Source organism: Podarcis vaucheri (assembly GCF_965113315.1).
Source record: "Podarcis vaucheri genome assembly, chromosome: 7".
Lineage (NCBI taxonomy): Eukaryota > Metazoa > Chordata > Lepidosauria > Squamata > Lacertidae > Podarcis > Podarcis vaucheri.
The window spans coordinates 82539226-82557381 of NC_138765.1; the positions used below are offsets into that span (position 1 = coordinate 82539226).

Genomic DNA, 18156 nt, shown 5'->3' on the forward strand with positions numbered 1-18156 from the left:
AAGAAGAGGAGAGGAAGCTGCTTGGGGAGGGGGGCTTTTCAGGAGTACCTACTGGGTGAAGCAGGATGCTGGAGGGTAGCCAAAAGGCTCTTCTCACCTGGTCATTGTAGCCCATCAAGGCTCGCCGGGTGTTCTTGGGTCCCAGGAACCTGTTCACGAGCATCGTCCAGCCGAGAGAGAAGTGGAACTGGATATCCTCCTGGAAGTCGGCGCAGAGCTTGTCGCAGTTGAGGTCGTAGCTCATCGTGAAGCACTGCCGGGGAATGAGCTTGTCTATCTGGCCTCTCAGGGAGGCTGGCAGGAGGGGCTTTAAGCCGTCTTCATGGAGGAGAAAAGAGGCAACAGAACCTGCTATTAGAACAAGCCCCAATTCACAAACCAACGTATCAAGATGCACTGGGGATAGGAACCCTGTTGCTAGGCTGGTTTCCGCCAGCCTGACCAATGGTCCCTGTCTCTGCACTGAAGGCAGCTAGCAGCAGTGAGGGCAAGTGACGGCCTCGTTCACGGATGGGGAACCTGTGGCCTTCCAGATGTTGCTGGACTCCAACTCCCATCTGCCCCTGCCAGCATAGCCCTTGGTCCGTGGCCCTGCATTAAAAACGACGCTGGGGCAGTAAAGGCAAGTGATGATCTAAGCAAGTGAAGGCGCCCTCTGGATATTGCTGGACTCCAACTCCCATCAGCCCCAGCCACTACCAATGGCCTGGGGTGACAGAAGCTGTGGTCCAGTTGCAGGTTCCCTAGCTCTGCTTTACAAGCGAGAAAACAGAAAAGGGAGTGTCTCTGTTGCAAAGTATTGGAAGACACAAGATCTACCCACTCTGGAAGAATGGCAGATGAAGGTGATTGACTACATGGAATTGGCAGAAATGACTGGCAGAATCCGAGACCAGGGAGAAGAGTTGGTGAAAGAAGACTGGAAGAAATTTAAAGACTATTTACAGAAATATTGTAAAATTGATGAATGTTAGAAGGATGTTGGAAAGAAACTAAGGGGTTTCCAGCTGTAATGCTTCAGGAGATACGGAAAAAAAAGGTTTATAAATGGGTAAAAGCTTAATGGTAAGGATTTGCTGAATTAACAAATTTAAGTGGAATACAAAGAAGGGAGGTAAGAGGCGGTCCGGGGAAATAAGCGTAAGGAAGATATGTTATGGAAAAGTATTTGTTTTTTAATTGTTTTTATGTTGTATTTTGTTTCTTTTTATTTTTCATTTTCATTGTAATATTTTTTTAAAAACTTTAATAAATATCTTTGGGGGGAAAGAAAAGAAAAGGGAGTGTCTCTGAAGCAGTCAAGATCTCCAAACATCTGGCTCATTAGGTCCAGTCGTGGCCGACTCCGGGGTTGCGGCGCTCATCTCGCTTTACTGGCCGAGGGAGCCAGCGTACAGCTTCCGGGTCATGTGGCCAGCATGACTAAGCCACTTCTGGCGAACCAGAGCAGCGCACGGAAACGCCGTTTATCTTCCCGCCAGAGCGGTACCTATTTATCTACTTGAACTTTGACGTGCTTTCGAACTGCTAGGTTGGCAGGAGCAGGGACTGAGCAACAGGAGCTCGCCCTGTTGCAGGGATTCGAACTGCCGACCTTCTGATCGGCAAGTCCTAGGCTCTGTGGTTTAACCCACAGCACCACAAGTGAGAAAACAGAAAACGGGGTGTCTCTGAAGCAGCCTAGATCTCCAGACATCTGGCTCAGATACAGGTACTTAATTCACAAGCAGAACAGGAGAGCTGCTCCCTTTTCACTAACCGATCATCTCCTGTTGCATCGTCTGAAGGGACGTCGTGATGGAGCTGGAGCAGCGGTCAGACATATTCCGGCCGAGACCCTCCTCAATGTGCCGGTGGAGTTCCTGGGGGGGGAGCAGGGGGGAGAGAGGTAGAGCTCAAAGCTGTTTTTTGCATGGCACTTCTTACATGAAGTACTCCCCCCGTTAATTTTTTTGCATTGATATCCCGCCTTTTCCCTCTAAGTAGCTCACATTGGAGCACATTGCTCTTCCTCACTTACGACGACCCTGAAAGGTAGGTCTCCCAGGGAGATTCATGACCGATTGGGGAAACAAACCCTGGTCTCCCAGGTCCTAGTCCTGGGAACTGTAGTCCACCCCCTAGCAGAGCTACAACTCCCAAACTACAGTTCCCACGATTCTTGGGGGGGGGGGGAATCTACCACCGAGCTACAAGCCACCCTAGTGACAACAAACTTCTGAGCTATTCCTTGTGCGCTTATAAGCTTATAAGCAACAGGTAAAAACAACAATATAATAACTGCAGCAACTCACGTTTTTATAAACTTTAATAACTACGGGAGATGGGTGAAAATCTAGCTGGAAGTCGTCCACCAACACAGAAAGGCGTCTGATCTCTTCCGCCATCGCGTTGGAGACCTGGAAGGTGCAATTGCGTTATGGTAGGTGACTAAGGCAAAGCGCAGAGGATGAGGGCCTCCCTATGTGCCCGGAGCGTTTGTGTGTGTGTGTGTGTGTGTACCAAACCTCTGCCCTCCACTGAAGGAAAAGCAGGATGGGTGCAAATCGAAGGAAGTGTGGTTTTGCATGAAGGAATCACTCTAATAACAAACGAAGGCTGGGGAGTTGGGCAACAGAAAATGGGAGTCAACATCAAGGCCACTCAGAAAACAGGAGAAAGGAATCAGCCCTGCTGGGGAAACCCCCAAAGTATTCCAAATGCGCAACGAAGACTCAACATTCTTAGCAGCCACAGGATGTTGAAACCTGGGAAACTGGATTGCTCTGCATGGTTCCTGACCTGGATCACTCCAATAAGAGGAAGATTTTGCTAAGGAGTGTTCCTGCACCACAGGGCTTTGGACTAGATGACCCTAAGCATCCCTTGAAGCTCTACGATTTTATGTTCTGCCTATGGAGGTCTATAACCTCCATTCTCAAAAAATTAAATCTACAAAGAAGCGTATCTGGAACATGATCAGAGCAGCCTCTGGAGATTTTGAACTGCAACTTCCATCAGTCCCTGGGAGCACAGCCCTGTTTGCCATAATTCAGAGCAGAGGGGATTCCGAAGAGGCAGGGCGCCACTACCAAAAAGGCCCTGGCCACTGGCTCTGCTGAGCGGCACCCTGGGCCTTTGCCCGAAGCCCAGCCCAGACAGCAGCGATGCTCTTACCTGCCGCTCCACCTCTTCTGTGATCTGCTTGATCTTCAGCTTGTAGTTTTGAGTGAGCAGGTCCAGCTGCTTGTCGATGAAGCCCAGGCGTTCCTGGCGGTCCTCTCGCATCTCAAGGCAGTAAATCCTGGGAGATGGAACAAGGCGTGTGTTGGGTGGTGAGAAAGAAGAGAAACAAATAATGCATTTTCTTGCACTAAAGGGAAAGTCAGGAGATCGGCTGGCGGTTTCCGGGAGACTTCCTTTCCTAGCAGGAAGGAGAAGGAGGGCTGGCTAGCCCAGATGAGGAAGAGGAAATGCGAACAACTAATACTGAACAGGTGATGTCTCTGCAGAGACATCACCTTGCCAACAAAGGTCCGTATAGTTAAAGCTATAGTTTTCCCAGTAGTGATGTATGGAAGTGAGAACTGGACCATAAAGAAGGCTGATCGCCGAAGAATGGATGCTTTTGAATTATGGTGCTGGAGGAGACTCTTGAGAGTCCCATGGAAGAAGATCAAACCGATCCATTCTTAAGGAAATCAGCCCTGAGTGCTCACTGGAAGGACAGATCCTGAAGCTGAGGCTCCAATACTTTGGCCACCTCATGAGAAGAGAAGACTCCCTGGAAAAGACCCTGATGTTGGGAAAGATGGAGGGCACAAGGAGAAGGGGACGACAGAGGACGAGATGGTTGGATAGTGTTCTCGAAGCTACCAACATGAGTTTGACCAAACTGCGGGAGGCAGTGGAAGACAGGAGTGCCTGGTGTGCTCTGGACCATGGGGTCACGAAGAGTCGGACACGACTAAACGACTAAACAACAACAACACAATACTGAACAGAGCTAGGCTACCACGCCAGTGGGTTTTTCGCAGTTCTGTATGCACAAGGACATAGAGCAAAAGAGATTGCAAGTCTCCTCCTGATCAGCCCTTTTGCATCAGCAGCCCCCTGCCCCAGATCAGCCCCTTAGTGGGGGCAAGCCTCCCCCAATCAGGTCCTTAACAGTGGCAGGACTCCCCACCCTGATCAGCCCCTTAGCGGCAACAGACCTCCCCCTGAATCAGCCCCTTCGTGTCAGCAGATCTTGCCACCTCGATCAGCCCCTTAGCGGCAAGCAGGCCTCCCCACTCCGATCAACCATAAAGCGGCAAATGTTTTCCATTGGGACAAACCATTTCATTTCATTTAACAAGTGCGTGGGTGCAAGCATATTATATTATATTATATTATATTATATTATATTATATTATATTATATTATATTATATTATATTATATTATATTATATTATATTATTATATACTATACTATACTATACTATATTATATTATAATATTAATCATATCATATCATATTATTACTTTATTTTACAGTGGTACCTCGGGTTACATATGCTTCAGGTTACAGACACTGCTAACCCAGAAATAGAGCTTCAGGTTAAGAACTTTGCTTCAGGATTAGAACAGAAATCGTGCTCTGGTGGCGCAGCAGCAGCAGGAGGCCCCATTAGCTAAAGTGGTGCTTCAGGTTAAGAACAGTTTCAGGTTAAGAACTAACCTCCAGAACGAATTAAGTACTTAACCCGAGGTACCACTTCACTTCACTTCACTTTATTTTTGAAGCATTCTGCACCTTGGGCTGGAAGTCTGAGCCAAAGAGCTGTTACTGCATACATCCTCCCTTAACCTGTGACTTTGTATATTCTCTAAAAGAGATTAAAAGCCCACCTGGCTCACTTTGAACCACCTCTGCATCCAACTTCTTTGGACCTGTGAATCAGTCAAATTCATGGAGGAGACTTATCAGTGGCTATAACCAGCCACAGTGACAACGTTGCATGTCTACTTTCAGAAGAAAGCAACGCGTCTGACCATCTCCTGCTGTTCTGCAGCTGCTCACCTCTGTTCCTGGGCAGCCACATGCACCGAGTCCATGATGTGGCGGACCTCTTCCGCGATCTGCTTGGCTCTGACCGTGTGCTGCTCAAACTTGGTCTTCACCGCCGACTGAGAGATGCATTCCTGCATGAGCAAAGGGAACAGGAAGTTCAGCTCAGCAACCTGCATTTTACAGATTAAAAACTAGCAGGTTTTACATACAGCAGGTTACCTGCTTCTGGCAATCTCAAGGGGGTGACGTAAGCCTGGCATTTGGTGATCCACTTTCAGTCCTAACTTTACCACCTTGAGGACTAGCGACTTGATTTTCTCCTCAATCCCCCTTCCCCCCCAAATACAACAATGTAAACAGTGAATATTTGCCCAGCAGTACATCTTCATTTCCAACAGTCTGCGCAGCAATCCCTTTGACAGGGCCTTCCTTACCCAAACTTGTGATTTTACTGTCAAACACTGCCTCCCCAGAGGCATGTCTGAGTAACAGGTAGGGGAAAACCGACCACTCTGCTCATTAATATAAGAACCACGTCTCATCAAACTTGGATTTTATTTTAAATGAAAATTGGGTTTCTCAGGGTTTCTCTATAACCAAGTTCAAAAAAAATTTGCACTATGCACAAAACAAAGATTGTGGGTTATTTACTCAGATACTATAATGCAATAGCTATCCTGGTGTCAAATTTCTGGGAGTGAGGAAGTTTCCATTATTTCTTAGCTCAAGGGAGGAGGGAATAGGAAGAACCCAGCCTTTCCTCAACCAGGGGCCTTCCAGATGTTTTGGACTACAACTCCCATCATCCAATGCCAGCACTGGCTGCGGATGATGGGAGTTGTAGTCCCAAAAAATCCAGAGGGTCCCAGGTTGTGGGGAGGCTGGCCTAGAGCGATTTGAGAGGAAACTATAAAAGGGGAGAGTAATTTGCTCAGGCAAGTAAGGAACAATTAAAATCCATTGCACAGAGTTTTGAGAAATGGAGGTTATTAATCCACCTTGCCCAGGGGTGTAAGGAGCTGCCTTCAGGCTTTTGGCCCATCTACACCAGTATTGCTGGCTCTGGCAGACAGCAGGAGCCTCAGAGAAACTGCTCCCATCAACTGCGCTCAGGCCTTACTATAAATGGAGAAGCAAAACTGGAAGTTCTTTCACTTGCAGAGCACAGATGCACTGGCCCTGGGGTGTTGGTATACGGAATGAGCTCAGCAGACAAAATCAAGACTTGCCTCAAATCTCCTCTCAAAGTTCTGGAACTCAAACATCCTCACTTGGAACCCTTCTGCCAGTGCCCCACCTAGGAGGGAAAAAGCATCAAAATCCACTTGAAATGGTCAGGATATCCCCCCCCCATTAAAATCAGCAAGGGAGTCCCTGCTTCTGATGCCATCTCACACGTAAAGGCGGCCTCTCAACGAAAACAGGGTCTTTTTGGTGACACCTGTCTTCCCCAAGAACCTCAAAACGTCCTCACCAACTTTGCCCAAGTTGGTGAAGCTCATTTGACGACAACGAGAAATCGGGTCTTTAGTGTCATCAGCCTAGTCCAGCGGAACTCTCTGCCACTGGAGATTCAGCGGGTGCCTTCTGTGCCAACTTTTAAATGCCTGCCGAAAACCTTCCTATTCCGCCAGGCCTAGGCAGGCAATTAAGGATGCAATGCTTAATTGATGTCTGCTTTTAACTTTTTAAAGGTTTTCTGTTTTTATTGCGGCAAACCTCTCAAAATATTTATGATATAGCAGTATACAAATGTTTTCAGGAATAAATAAAATGAAAAGCTGACCCCGTTGGGGCTGAAATCTTGTTGGCATTCAGCACCTGAGTTTGTTATTAGAAGGAGTTACAGTATTTTATTCCTATCCCACCTTTCCTCGAAGGAGCCCAATGTGGTACGTATGTATGTATATAATCTGTTCCAGAAGGCCGTTCAACTTCTGAAACGTTCGAAAAATGAGGCGTGTTCGAAAACGGAAGCATTTACTTCCAGGTTTTCGGCGTTCGAAAACTGAAACGTTTGGCTTCCGAGACGTTCGAAAACCAAGGTAAAATTTAAATTGATATATGGCCCTTTGTTAAAAAATCTTCGCGCGGCTCTTGCAGGCTTTTCCCCAGGAGGGAGAAGGGACTGACGCGGCCAGTCACTCCCTTCTCCCTCCTCGTAGAAAAGCCCGCAGGAGCCGCGTGCTCCTTAAAGGGTGCGCGGCTCCTGTGGGCTTTTGAGGGAGGTGGGGGAATTGCCATAGCTGCGCGCAGCCTCTCCAGCCGGGGGAGGCTGCGCAAGGCTAAAGAAGCCAAGGCAACGAGCACGATCCATCCCCCATCGCTGCCTTGGCTTCCTCTTTAGCCTTGCCACGCTTCTTTAGCCGTGCTGGAGAGGTTTAGCTCCCGGCTGGAGAGGCTGCGCGGCTATAGCAGAAGCCAAGACAGCCAGCGGGATGGATTGAAGAGGAAAATTTTTGCCTGGCGACTATGAAAATATATGAAGGCATAGTCGGCCAATCGGTGTTAAAGAGGGACAGAACTTTCTTTATGTATGCTACAACAGCAGCAAGAATACTCATCGCAAAGCACTGGAAGACACAAGATCTACCCACTGTGGAAGAATGGCAGATGAAAGTGATGGACTACATGGAATTGGCGGAAATGACTGGCAGAATCCGAGACCAGGGAGAAGAGTCGGTGGAAGAAGATTGGAAGAAATTTAAAGACTATTTACAGAAATATTGCAAAATTAATGAATGTTAGAATGATGTTTGATTGATGTTAAGTGGTTTCTAGCTGTAATGATATAAAAGAATATGGAAAAATTGGATTTTTAAATAGGTAAAAATTTAATGTTATAATATATTAAGATTAAAGATCAGGATAATAAGGAGGGAAAGAAATTGCTGAATTAACTAATTGAATTGGAACATAAAAAGGGGAGATATGAGGAGGTCAGGGAAACAAGGTTATGAATGTAAGGTTTGGAAAGATCGATTTATTATTTTTTCTTTTTTCCTTTTCTTTGTAAGTGTTTTTACTTTTTATTTTCTTGTATTTTTATTTTTGTCTTTTATTTTTGTATTTCTTGTTTGTATGTAATTCTTTTTTCTGAAACTTTAATAAATATTATTAAAAAAAGAAAAAAGAAAATATATGAAGGCACCAGGCGAACCTCCCTGCTGAGAGCACTCCACAAACGGCGAGCCACTACAGAAAAAGCCTGTTCTTAGGTCCACTCCCCAATCTAGCTACACAACAACCCTGCGAGGCCGACAGACGGCGACTGTCGTGCCCCAGCGTCGCCCAGTGGAGACTTCCCGTTCTGGGAAGTGGGGTCCCACCCAGTTACCTCCTTCAGGCATCCCCTGCGCCTTTTGGATTCGGGCGCTCAGCACCTCTTTAGCGGAGACGAAGAAGATGCGGTCGCCGGCCTGGGCCCGATCCACCACGCCCAGCTCGTCCACCAGGAAGCTGGTGCAGCGTTCCATATGTTGCCGTCGGACCTGGAAGGGGGAAACGGGGCTCACGCGAGGAACGGCGGAAACCCCCCCCCCTTCCCAAACACACCGCCCTTCACGGCTTCCACCGAAAACCTCACCTCTTCCATGTACTCCGGTTCGGAGGCGGAGGCATCCCAGCGGTTGTTCAGGATGAAAATGTTGGGCCGCGACAACCGGGTGTTGACTTTGTGGAAGAACTGCTTCTCCTGGAAAAGGAGAGCCGAAGTCAGAGAATTGGGTGTGTGCAGCAGGGTGCCACTGGGCCCAGGCCTGCGCCCCCTTGGCCCCCCCCACTCCAGAGTTGCCCTTCCACATCACTCACAAACATCCTCTACAGTGGTAGCTTGGTTCTCGAACTCACCGTATTTTTTTGCTCCATAAGACGCACCTGACCATAAGACACACCAAGTTTTTAGAGGGGGGATGCAAAAAAAAAAATATTCCTTAAAGGGAGCGCTGAGCAGAGTCTGTATGCATCCCAGGCTCTGCTCAGCGCTCCCTTTCACGAGCCGCGTGGAGTGTGTGTGTGGCGCTTGCAGGCTTTCCCCCAAGGAAAAGCCCCCTCCGCGTGGCTCTTTAAAAGGAGCGCTGCTCTTGGGGGCTTTTGCGGGAGGTGGGGGAAGGGACAGAGAGGCTAAGCCAGAAGCTAGAACAGCTGCACAGCACTCCCTCTCGCTGTTCTGGCTTCTGGGATAGCCGTGCAAAGCCTTCTCAGGGCAGCGGGATGAAGGCTCCCCGTGCCCTGAAGAGGCTTCCTGCGGCTAAGCCAGAAGCTAGAACAGCAAGCGGGAGCGCTGCGCAGCGATCCCTCTCGCTTTCTGGTTTCTGGGATAGCCGCGCAGCCTGCATTCGCTCCATAAGACGCACACACATTTCCCCATACTTTTTAGGAAGGGAAAAAGTGTGTCTCATAGACGAAAAATACGGTAATCTGTTCCAGGAGTCCGTTTGACTCCTGAAACCTTCGGATGTTCGGCTTCCGAAAAACGTTCGCAGACCGGAACACTTACTTCTGGGTTTGCAGCGTTTGGGAGCCGATTTGTTCAGCAACTAAGCCGTTTGGGAACCAAGGTTCCACTGTATACACACACACAGTTTGGCAAGCAACAGAGCCCAGAGACTTAGCTGCATGCAAAGCAGTTTGGTCACTCCAGGAGCTGCTGCGACGGTTTCACCCACGATAAAACTGCCCAGTGAAGCCGCCGCCATGGTCTGGCCCTCAAACTGGTCCTGGGCGATGCACTGATACAAAATCCAGGCCTAATCTCCATACAAGGATTTGGAGAAGGAGAAGATAAGATTACAAATGGTGATTACATTTGGATATGGGGCCAGAAGAGGGGGGAAAGGGTTAGGGATTTCGGCGCTGGACTTTCTTTAGCTTAAGCAGAAAGAAAGGACTCTGTTTAAAAATCTGGAGTGGACTCAAAAGAACGTTGCTCTTAAAGTTATGGTATTGCCTCTGGAAAAAGATTGGGAAAACGAAAGGGCCGAGAGCAGTTTTCAAAACTGTGTCGGCTGCAGTGTGTAGGTGTGTCGCACAAACCCTCCTCCTGGGGCTGGAAAGAGGTTGTTTAAGTTCCAGTTTGCTAGTAAAACTGAATTACTGTGTCGCGAAACGATGTCAAACTGAATTACTGTGTCGCGAAACGATGCACGTCTGAAAAGTGTGTTGCCAACATGGAAAGTTTGGAAAGCTCTGGCCTAGATCAAGAGATCAGGATACTATCATAAAAAACAAGAGTGATGCAACAGGATACAGTGGTACCTCGGGTTAAGTACTTAATCCGTTCCGGAGGTCCGTTCTTAACCTGAAACTGTTCTTAACCTGAAGCACCACTTTAGCTAATGGGGCCTCCTGCCGCCGCCGCACCACCAGAGCACGATTTCTGTTCTCATCCTGGAACAAAGTTCTTAACCCAAGGTACTATTTCCGGGTTAGTGGAGCCTGTAACCTGAAGCATATGTAACCTGAGGAGTATGTAACCCGAGGTACCACTATATTAAACTGGAGATACATTACTGGACAGATGTGTAATGAGAAATCAAAACGGGATAATACAACGGGAAGAGGGATACAATAAGAAATGGAACTAAATGTGTTTGTTTAGACTAGTTTGTTCTGTATTATGAAAAGTCTTTAATATTTTTTTTTAAAAAGAAACTCGAAAGGAACACCCAAACGCAATGGTGACTCTTGCTGCTTGCGATGATTCCCAGCGAACAGATATTGAGAGGCATGGCAAAGTCTCCTCCGAAAGCAAAGAGAAAGTAAATTACCGTCTGCATCAGGGTCGACTCAGAGTTTGCCACCAAGACAAAGACGTCAGCGTCCAAGCAGAACTTGTCAATCCAGCTGTCCAATTCAGTGGTTACGTCGATTCCAGGGCTAACAGGACGGGCAAGGGGTGGGGGGAGGAATGGCAGATGCAGAAAAAAGTGTTATTGACAGCTGTCTTGTTATAATAGCCTTAACCCGACAACACAGCAGCCCACCCTGAACTACTGAGAAAGCAGGGCTTCGATTCAAAGCTATTTATTTCCTAACATTTACTTGACTGCAAAAAAAACCCTCCTTCAAAGTGGTATACAAATATATATATACACATCTGTAAAAAGCAGCAACAATCAGACCTTCAGAAAATCAACAATGTGCTAAAAACCAGATTAAAACACATGTTGGCATTCTACACACGTGGGCAGGTTGCCTTACAAATGATTTTAGGTAAAGGTACCCCTGCCCGTACGGGCCAGTCTTGACAGACTCTAGGGTTGTGCGCCCATCTCACTTAAGAGGCCGGGGGCCAGCGCTGTCCGGAGACACTTCCGGGTCACGTGGCCAGCGTGACGAAGCTGCTCTGGCGAGCCAGCACCAGCGCAGCACACGGAAACGCCGTTTACCTTCCCGCTATAAAGCGGTACCTATTTATCTTCTTGCACTTAAGGGTGCTTTCGAACTGCTAGGTGGGCAGGAGCTGGGACCGAACAACGGGAGCTCACCCCGCTGCAGGGATTCGAACCGCCGACCATGCGATCGGCAAGTCCTAGGCGCTGAGGTTTTACCCACAGCGCCACCCGCGTCCCTCCCACAAATGATTTTAGCAGGCACCAAAAAGAGTACAGTGAGGACGCCTGCCTGGTGTCAAGTGGCAGGGAGTTCCAAAGTGCAGGTTCCATCACAATAGAAGTTTTACCTCTTACAAATGCGTAAGGAGTCTAATTTGGCATCTGCAGAGGTGGCAGTTCTGCAGATCAGAGAGGTCAAGCTGGCCTATTTGGGGGTAAGGCGATACTGTTGGGAAACTTGACCAAAACTGTTAAGAGTTTTATGTGCTATTAATAAAAACTTGAACTCAGCCTGGTAGCAAATCAGACACCAATAAAGATCTCTGAGCACAGGTGGTACACGCAAACAGTAAGAAGGAAAAACATGGAAGAGCTGAAGGCCTAACAAGTCCTGCTTCCTGTTTCTTGCGAAAGCTTCTGTGGGGCAGAAATAATTCCTGCAACAGACAGAACCTTATCCTGCCTCTTAATATGCATATAGTTCAATCGAGCCTCCATGGCCAGTCAGAGTCTACCTGTGAGTACCAGATACTGAGAATAGCATCCTGCTCTCTCATCTCAGCCAAACGGATGCTTTTGAGAAACCAGTGGCTAACACCTAACTGCCAGCTTTCAGTATTGGGAGAAAGGAGGTTTTTAAAAAGGCACAAACTGTTTTTAGAAAGAGAGGGGCAGATTTTAGAAGCAGGGAAGGAATTAAAGCCATTATCTCAAATCGCCTGCGGAGAAAGGCTAAGCTCGCTGCAATTAGCTCACCGGGAGAATATAGCATCAGTTTACAAATTAAATGCCTGCTAAGCCAGGAAGCTGGAACAAGGCCAGCGGCACAGGAGGAGTTTCTGGGAAAACACCTCCGTCGTTTTCCGTGCTTCTACATGCGTACAGCAACTTAGCAGCCAACTGGTTTGAGGATTGTTCCCCAGGGGCCTGGGGGAAAGGGAGATCTCTCACCTGTCCATCAAAACCAGGTCATCTTTGAGAAGGGGACACTTGGAGTTTGGCCACATTACGCTGACCATTCCTCCGGCAGTCAGGAGTTCGTCTTGATGGAGCGCGTGAGCCAGTTGGTTGACCGTCTGGACGTAGAGGGTTGGCAGACAGAAAGAGAGAAATAATAATAATAGTATTTATTTTATTTATTTATTTATACCCCGCCCATCTGGCTGGGTTGCCCCAAAATAATGAAATGTAAAACATAAATAATAACAATCTGATCCAGTACAAAAAAAAGTCACAATAACTTAAAAACAAACAACTTATATCAAACAAAGCAATATTCAACGATCCATTAGAATCTGGTGAAAACAGGAAAATTAAATATCAGAAAATAACAATTAAACGGCTTACACTTATCAGTCGCAATAGAGAATTACTAAATGATAATCAATAAAAACAAAGGCAAGTCACGATGCATAAAATACCACGGACATACGAAACCGTGTAAAAGGATCAAAGAAAATTATGGGTTTGAGTGGGAAGTGGTTTTGGGAGGCTTAGAAGCCCGCTCTACCATTAAGTGGTATAAAGGTAAAGGTAAAGGGACCCCTGACCATTAGGTCCAGTTGTGGACAACTCTGGGGTTGAGGTGCTCATCTCGCTTTCCTGGCCAAGGGAGCCGGCGTACAGCTTCCGGGTCATGTGGCCAGCATGACTAAGCTGCTTCTGGCGAACCAGAGCAGCCCACAGAACACCGTTTACCTTCCCACCAGAGCAGTACCTATTTATCTACTTGCACTTTGATGTGCTTTCGAACTGCTAGGTGGGCAGGAGCAGGGACCGAACAACGGAAGCTCACTCTGTCACGGGGATTTGAACCACCGACCTTCCAATCGGCAAGCCCTAGGCTCTGTGGTTTAGACCACAGCACCACCCTATTAAGTGGTATAGAAACTATTTATTTCATAAAATTTACACAGTTCCTGACTGTAGGAAAAAACTCCTCGAAGCACCTTGCAAAAGAAAAAGATAGAAGATAAAAGCTATAAAATCACCAGTAGGAAAAACCAGCAATAATAATGTAAAAGTTTCATGGAGTTAAAACAATTGTAGACTGAAAGCATATGGAAAGAGCTCCTCGCCCTCTCTTCCAAAAACTGTCTCCCTCCGCTGACTGGAGATGTCCTCACCTTGACGCTTTTCTTCTCCTCAGACCCCTCGGTGAGCAGAAAGGCGTCCTGGCCCTCTGTCCCCTCCACGCGCAAGAAGCAGTTTGTGGTGTGTCCGATGCCCGAGGGAAGGACCTTGTCCCACAGCATGGCATTGATGACTGTGCTCTTCCCGTTGCTTGTCCTGAGAACACAAACGCATCTGTAAGGTCCTTGGGGCGGGGACCTGCCCTGCCTGGACAAAAGGGCTATGTAAAGATGAGGGATTCCTTTGGAATGCAGATAGAGATAATTGATAAGAGTAACGATCTGTTGTGAGCTTGACAAGTGTACAATAGATGAGCTTTCCTGCTTTGGCTCATCTTCCTCTTTCTTTTTTTCTATTTTTCTTTTCTTTTATCTTTCCTATAGTTGCTTATGTTCTGTGTCATGTACTTCAATATTTTTTGTAGTTTTTTTTCCATTACTATTAAGGAATTTTCCTTTGTAATTCTGGTTGTCTATATTTATATGTACCTGTTTAAAGCAAAATAAAAGTTTTTTTTAAAAAGGGCTATGTAAAACCAGGGATGGAGGCTGACCCTTTATTACCGGCCCTTGACCAATCCTCTGGGGGCTGCATGCCAGGAGCGAGCACAGCCACAAACAACACACACATAGTTCTGCCCGCAACTCCTCAGCTGTGAAGGGGATTTTGTTTTGTTTTTTAAATCATTTTATTTATTTCAGCAGGAAAATCTGCTTGCTCCAGCAACACACAAGAAGAAACAAAGAAAAACAGCACAACTGAGTGAGATAAGGAAGATAAAAGAACTACACAACTATACACACAACTATGAAAGCACTATACAGGCAGCCCTGTATCAAGAAGTTTATATTGTTGGACGTTTTGTTATGTGCTGGAGGCTGCACAGAGTGGCTGAGGAAATAATAAGGAAATAAAAAGGCTAGCACATTTGAAAGGCTAAGCAGGGTCCGGGGTGGTTTCAAATTGGATGGGAGACCACATGTTTAGATGCCTGCATTGCAGAGGGGTTGGGCTCTACAATTCTATGAAAGTTAAACACACACAAAGCATTGAATGTGGGTCATTTTGTTCACGTCCCCTGTAAAAAAATGCTGCTATTATTGGTGCTTAACAAAAGTCGGAAATCCTGCAGCAAGAATATTATTGGCACAGAAATGGAAGCAAGAAGAATTACCGACGAAAGAGGAATGGCAGATGAAATTAATAGACTACGCAGAATTGGCTGACAGGGAGAATTCGAAACCAGCGGGACCAGAAATTCTTGAAAGACTGGTGGAAATATGCGAGTTATTTGAAAGACAATTGTAATCAACTGACTATGCTGGTAGGACTACAAGAAGTTTTGTAAGGAGAACTATATGAAATATTACAGAAAAGATTTATGAGAATGGATTTTAAGTTACTGACTATTAAAAGTTATGGTTAGGATAATAAATGTGATATTAAAAGAGGAGGTTTGAAAATCATTAGATGTGGTTGATGGAAGTCTCAGGCTAAAATAGCCAAAATGGTGTATGAGATGAGATGAAATGACATGATTTGTTTGGAAAATATATGCAAAAACTAATAAAAATGTACACACACACACACATATATATTATATACACATACATATATATGTAGGTTTTGGTGTCTTCGGGTGTCTTCCCGTGTAAGAGTCGGGGTGTCTGGGCGACGTTTCGACGAGGTCTCACTCGTCATCTTCAGGCTGGTGCTTTCGGCTTCTTGTTACTGGAACAGAGCAGAATCTGGTGTTTGAGTTCCTATAAATACTGTTGAGGGGTGTGGTGTATAGCCTCCAACGTTCTGGGCAGAGAGGAAGTTCCTAGATTAGTGTGCCTTTTCTTCTTTTGTTCCTTAATTACTTGAGGGATATCTTGAGTGATTTCATGAGTGATATTCTGAATACCACTGGGTGGGTCATTAAGTGTAGATTAGTTGCTAAAGCTTTCGTGTCTTGACCTCTTGAGCTTGTGAAGAGTTTTTCTGAGAAGATGGCTGTGCTGCATTTAGTTGTGCTCTGGCTTGGCTTCGTGTATAGGGGCGAGCTGTAATTTTGTGCCTTGTGCCAGCCAGATCTGTGTAGGGATTGCAGGGGGGTGCAATATCACTCATGAAATCACTCAAGATATCCCTCAAGTAATTAAGTAATTAAGTAAGTAATCAAGTAATTAAGGAACAAAAGAAGAAAAGGCACACTAATCTAGGAACTTCCTCTCTGCCCAGAACGTTGGAGGCTATACACCACACCCCTCAACAGTATTTATAGGAACTCAAACACCAGATTCTGCTCTGTTCCAGTAACAAGAAGCCGAAAGCACCAGCCTGAAGATGACGAGTGAGACCTCGTCGAAACGTCGCCCAGACACCCCGACTCTTACACGGGAAGACACCCGAAGACACCAAAACCTACATTCCTGTACCCGTGAAAATCTACGAAAGCAAATACATATATATATATACACACACACACAATATATATATGTGTACATATATATATATGTATATATGTATGTGTATTTGTGTGTATATACATATATATGTGTGTGTGTATAATATATATATATATATTTATGTATATAATATATATGCATATGTATATATATGTATATATACGTATATCCATACATATATGTGTGTGTGTATATACACACACACACACACACACACATACACACACCTATATATATATATACACATATATATAAATAAAAACAAAGGTTGAAAATCCAATTATTGCTCTATCCACTTTTTCCTCTGGCCCTGCAAAACACTGGCATGTGGCCCTCAGGAAATTGTCCAGAAGGGAATTTGGCCCTCGGGGTGGGGGAAAAGGCTTCCTTGCCACCTTTTTATGGCTGAGCAGGGATCTGAGCTTCAGAAGTGTTAACTTTTTCCAGCCGAGAGTAAAACAAGAAGGTGACTCAATCAAGCTGGCATTTGCTGGCAGACAAGGACACACTGTAGAGCTTCTGTTCCCTGCCGCAGGCTTCCCTCCACCCTCAGCCAAATTCCTCACCGGGCACAAGACCGCTTGCCTGGCGCCCCACTCACCGTCCAAAAAAGGCCACCTTCATGTGACGCCGGGCCAACACCTGGCTGATGCCGCCCACCTTGGACAGGTAGCCTTTGACCTCCAGCACTTGCTCCTCTGTGGTGATGGGGTCCAGCTCCACGTTCCTGTGCGTTTCTGAAACAAAAAGTGAGCCAAATCTACAAGGGTTGCCATGCTTTTACTAAAGTAACGTTCTAGTCCTCATTGGTTCTTAACCAAGTTCTAATTTCAAGAGAAATGTAGGAATGATGATACCCAGCTCTACCTCTCTTTCAAATCGGAACCCATGAAGGTCCTGTGTGAGTGTCTGGAGGCAGTTGGAGGATGGATGGTGGCTAACAGATTGAGGTTGACTCCTGACAAGACAGAAGTACTGTTCTTGGGGGACAGGGGGCGGGCTGGTGTGGAGGACTCCCTGGTCCTGAATGGGGTAACTGTGCCCCTGAAGGACCAGGTGCGCAGTCTGGGATTCATTTTGGACTCACAGCTGTCCATGGAGGTGCAGGTCAATTCTGTGTCCAGGGCAGTGTTTATCAGCTCCATCTGGTACACAGGCTGAGACCCTCCCTGTCCACAGACTGTCTGGCCACAGTGGTGTATGCTCTGGTTATCTCCCGCTGGGACTACTGCAATGCGCTCTACGTGGGGCTACCTTTGAAGGGGACCCGGAAACTACAACTAATCCAGAATGCGGCAGCTGGACTGGTAACTGGGAGTGGCCACCAAGACCACATAACACCGGTCCTGAAAGACCTACACTGGCTCCCAGTATGTTTCCGAGCACAATTCAAAGTGTTGGTGCTGACCTTGAAAGCCCTAAACGGCCTCGGTCCAGTATTCCTGAAGGAGAGTCTCCACCTCCATCGTTCTGCCCGGACACTGAGGTCCAGCACCGAGGGCCTTCTGGCGGTTCCCTTGCTACAAGAAGCCAAGTTACAGGGAACCAGGCAGAGGGCCTTCTCGGTAGTGGCGCCCGCCCTGTGGAACGCCCTCCCACCAGATGTCAAAGAGAAAAATACCACACTTTTAGAAGACATCTGAAGTCAGCCCTGTTTAGGGAAGCTTTCAATGTTTAATAGGTTATTGTATTTTAGTGTTTTGTTGGAAGCCGCCCAGAGTGGCTGGGGAAACCCAGCCAGATGGGCGTGGTATAAAAAATAAATTATTATTATTATTATTATTATTATTATTATTATTATTATTATTAGGCACCGTGTTCCGAGTTTGGCAAATCCCGGGGCCTATCAATGGCAACCAGCCATGATGCTTTGAAGCAGCAATGCTTCTGAATATCAGTTGCCCTTGGGTCAATCTACCTCAGTAATGTCTACACGGACAGGCAGCAGCTCTCCAAAGTTTCAGGCCAGGGGGATCTTGCAAG

At 46.6% G+C, this 18156-nt stretch overlaps 1 protein-coding gene and 1 long non-coding RNA gene across 6 annotated transcripts in view; one reads left to right on the forward strand and one right to left on the reverse strand.

The window, feature by feature from the left end:
* The window catches only part of LOC309536582, a 221452-nt gene that overhangs the window by 57529 nt on the left and 145767 nt on the right, over window positions 1–18156 (forward strand). The gene's annotated exons all lie outside the window — the stretch shown is intronic.
* MFN2 (mitofusin 2) overlaps window positions 1–18156 on the reverse strand; it is a 38217-nt gene that overhangs the window by 10889 nt on the left and 9172 nt on the right. For all 5 annotated transcript variants that reach the window (XM_082230008.1, XM_082230010.1, XM_082230009.1 and 2 more), the window contains exons 4-15: window positions 16775–16910; window positions 13714–13876; window positions 12539–12663; window positions 10802–10910; window positions 8620–8727; window positions 8371–8524; window positions 6263–6330; window positions 5043–5164; window positions 3157–3283; window positions 2295–2399; window positions 1760–1862; window positions 98–318 (exon numbers count right to left, since the gene is read on the reverse strand). In XM_082230008.1, the coding sequence (XP_082086134.1) occupies window positions 98–318; window positions 1760–1862; window positions 2295–2399; window positions 3157–3283; window positions 5043–5164; window positions 6263–6330; window positions 8371–8524; window positions 8620–8727; window positions 10802–10910; window positions 12539–12663; window positions 13714–13876; window positions 16775–16910 (1541 nt within the window). The remainder of the gene's footprint in view (window positions 1–97; window positions 319–1759; window positions 1863–2294; window positions 2400–3156; window positions 3284–5042; window positions 5165–6262; window positions 6331–8370; window positions 8525–8619; window positions 8728–10801; window positions 10911–12538; window positions 12664–13713; window positions 13877–16774; window positions 16911–18156) is intronic.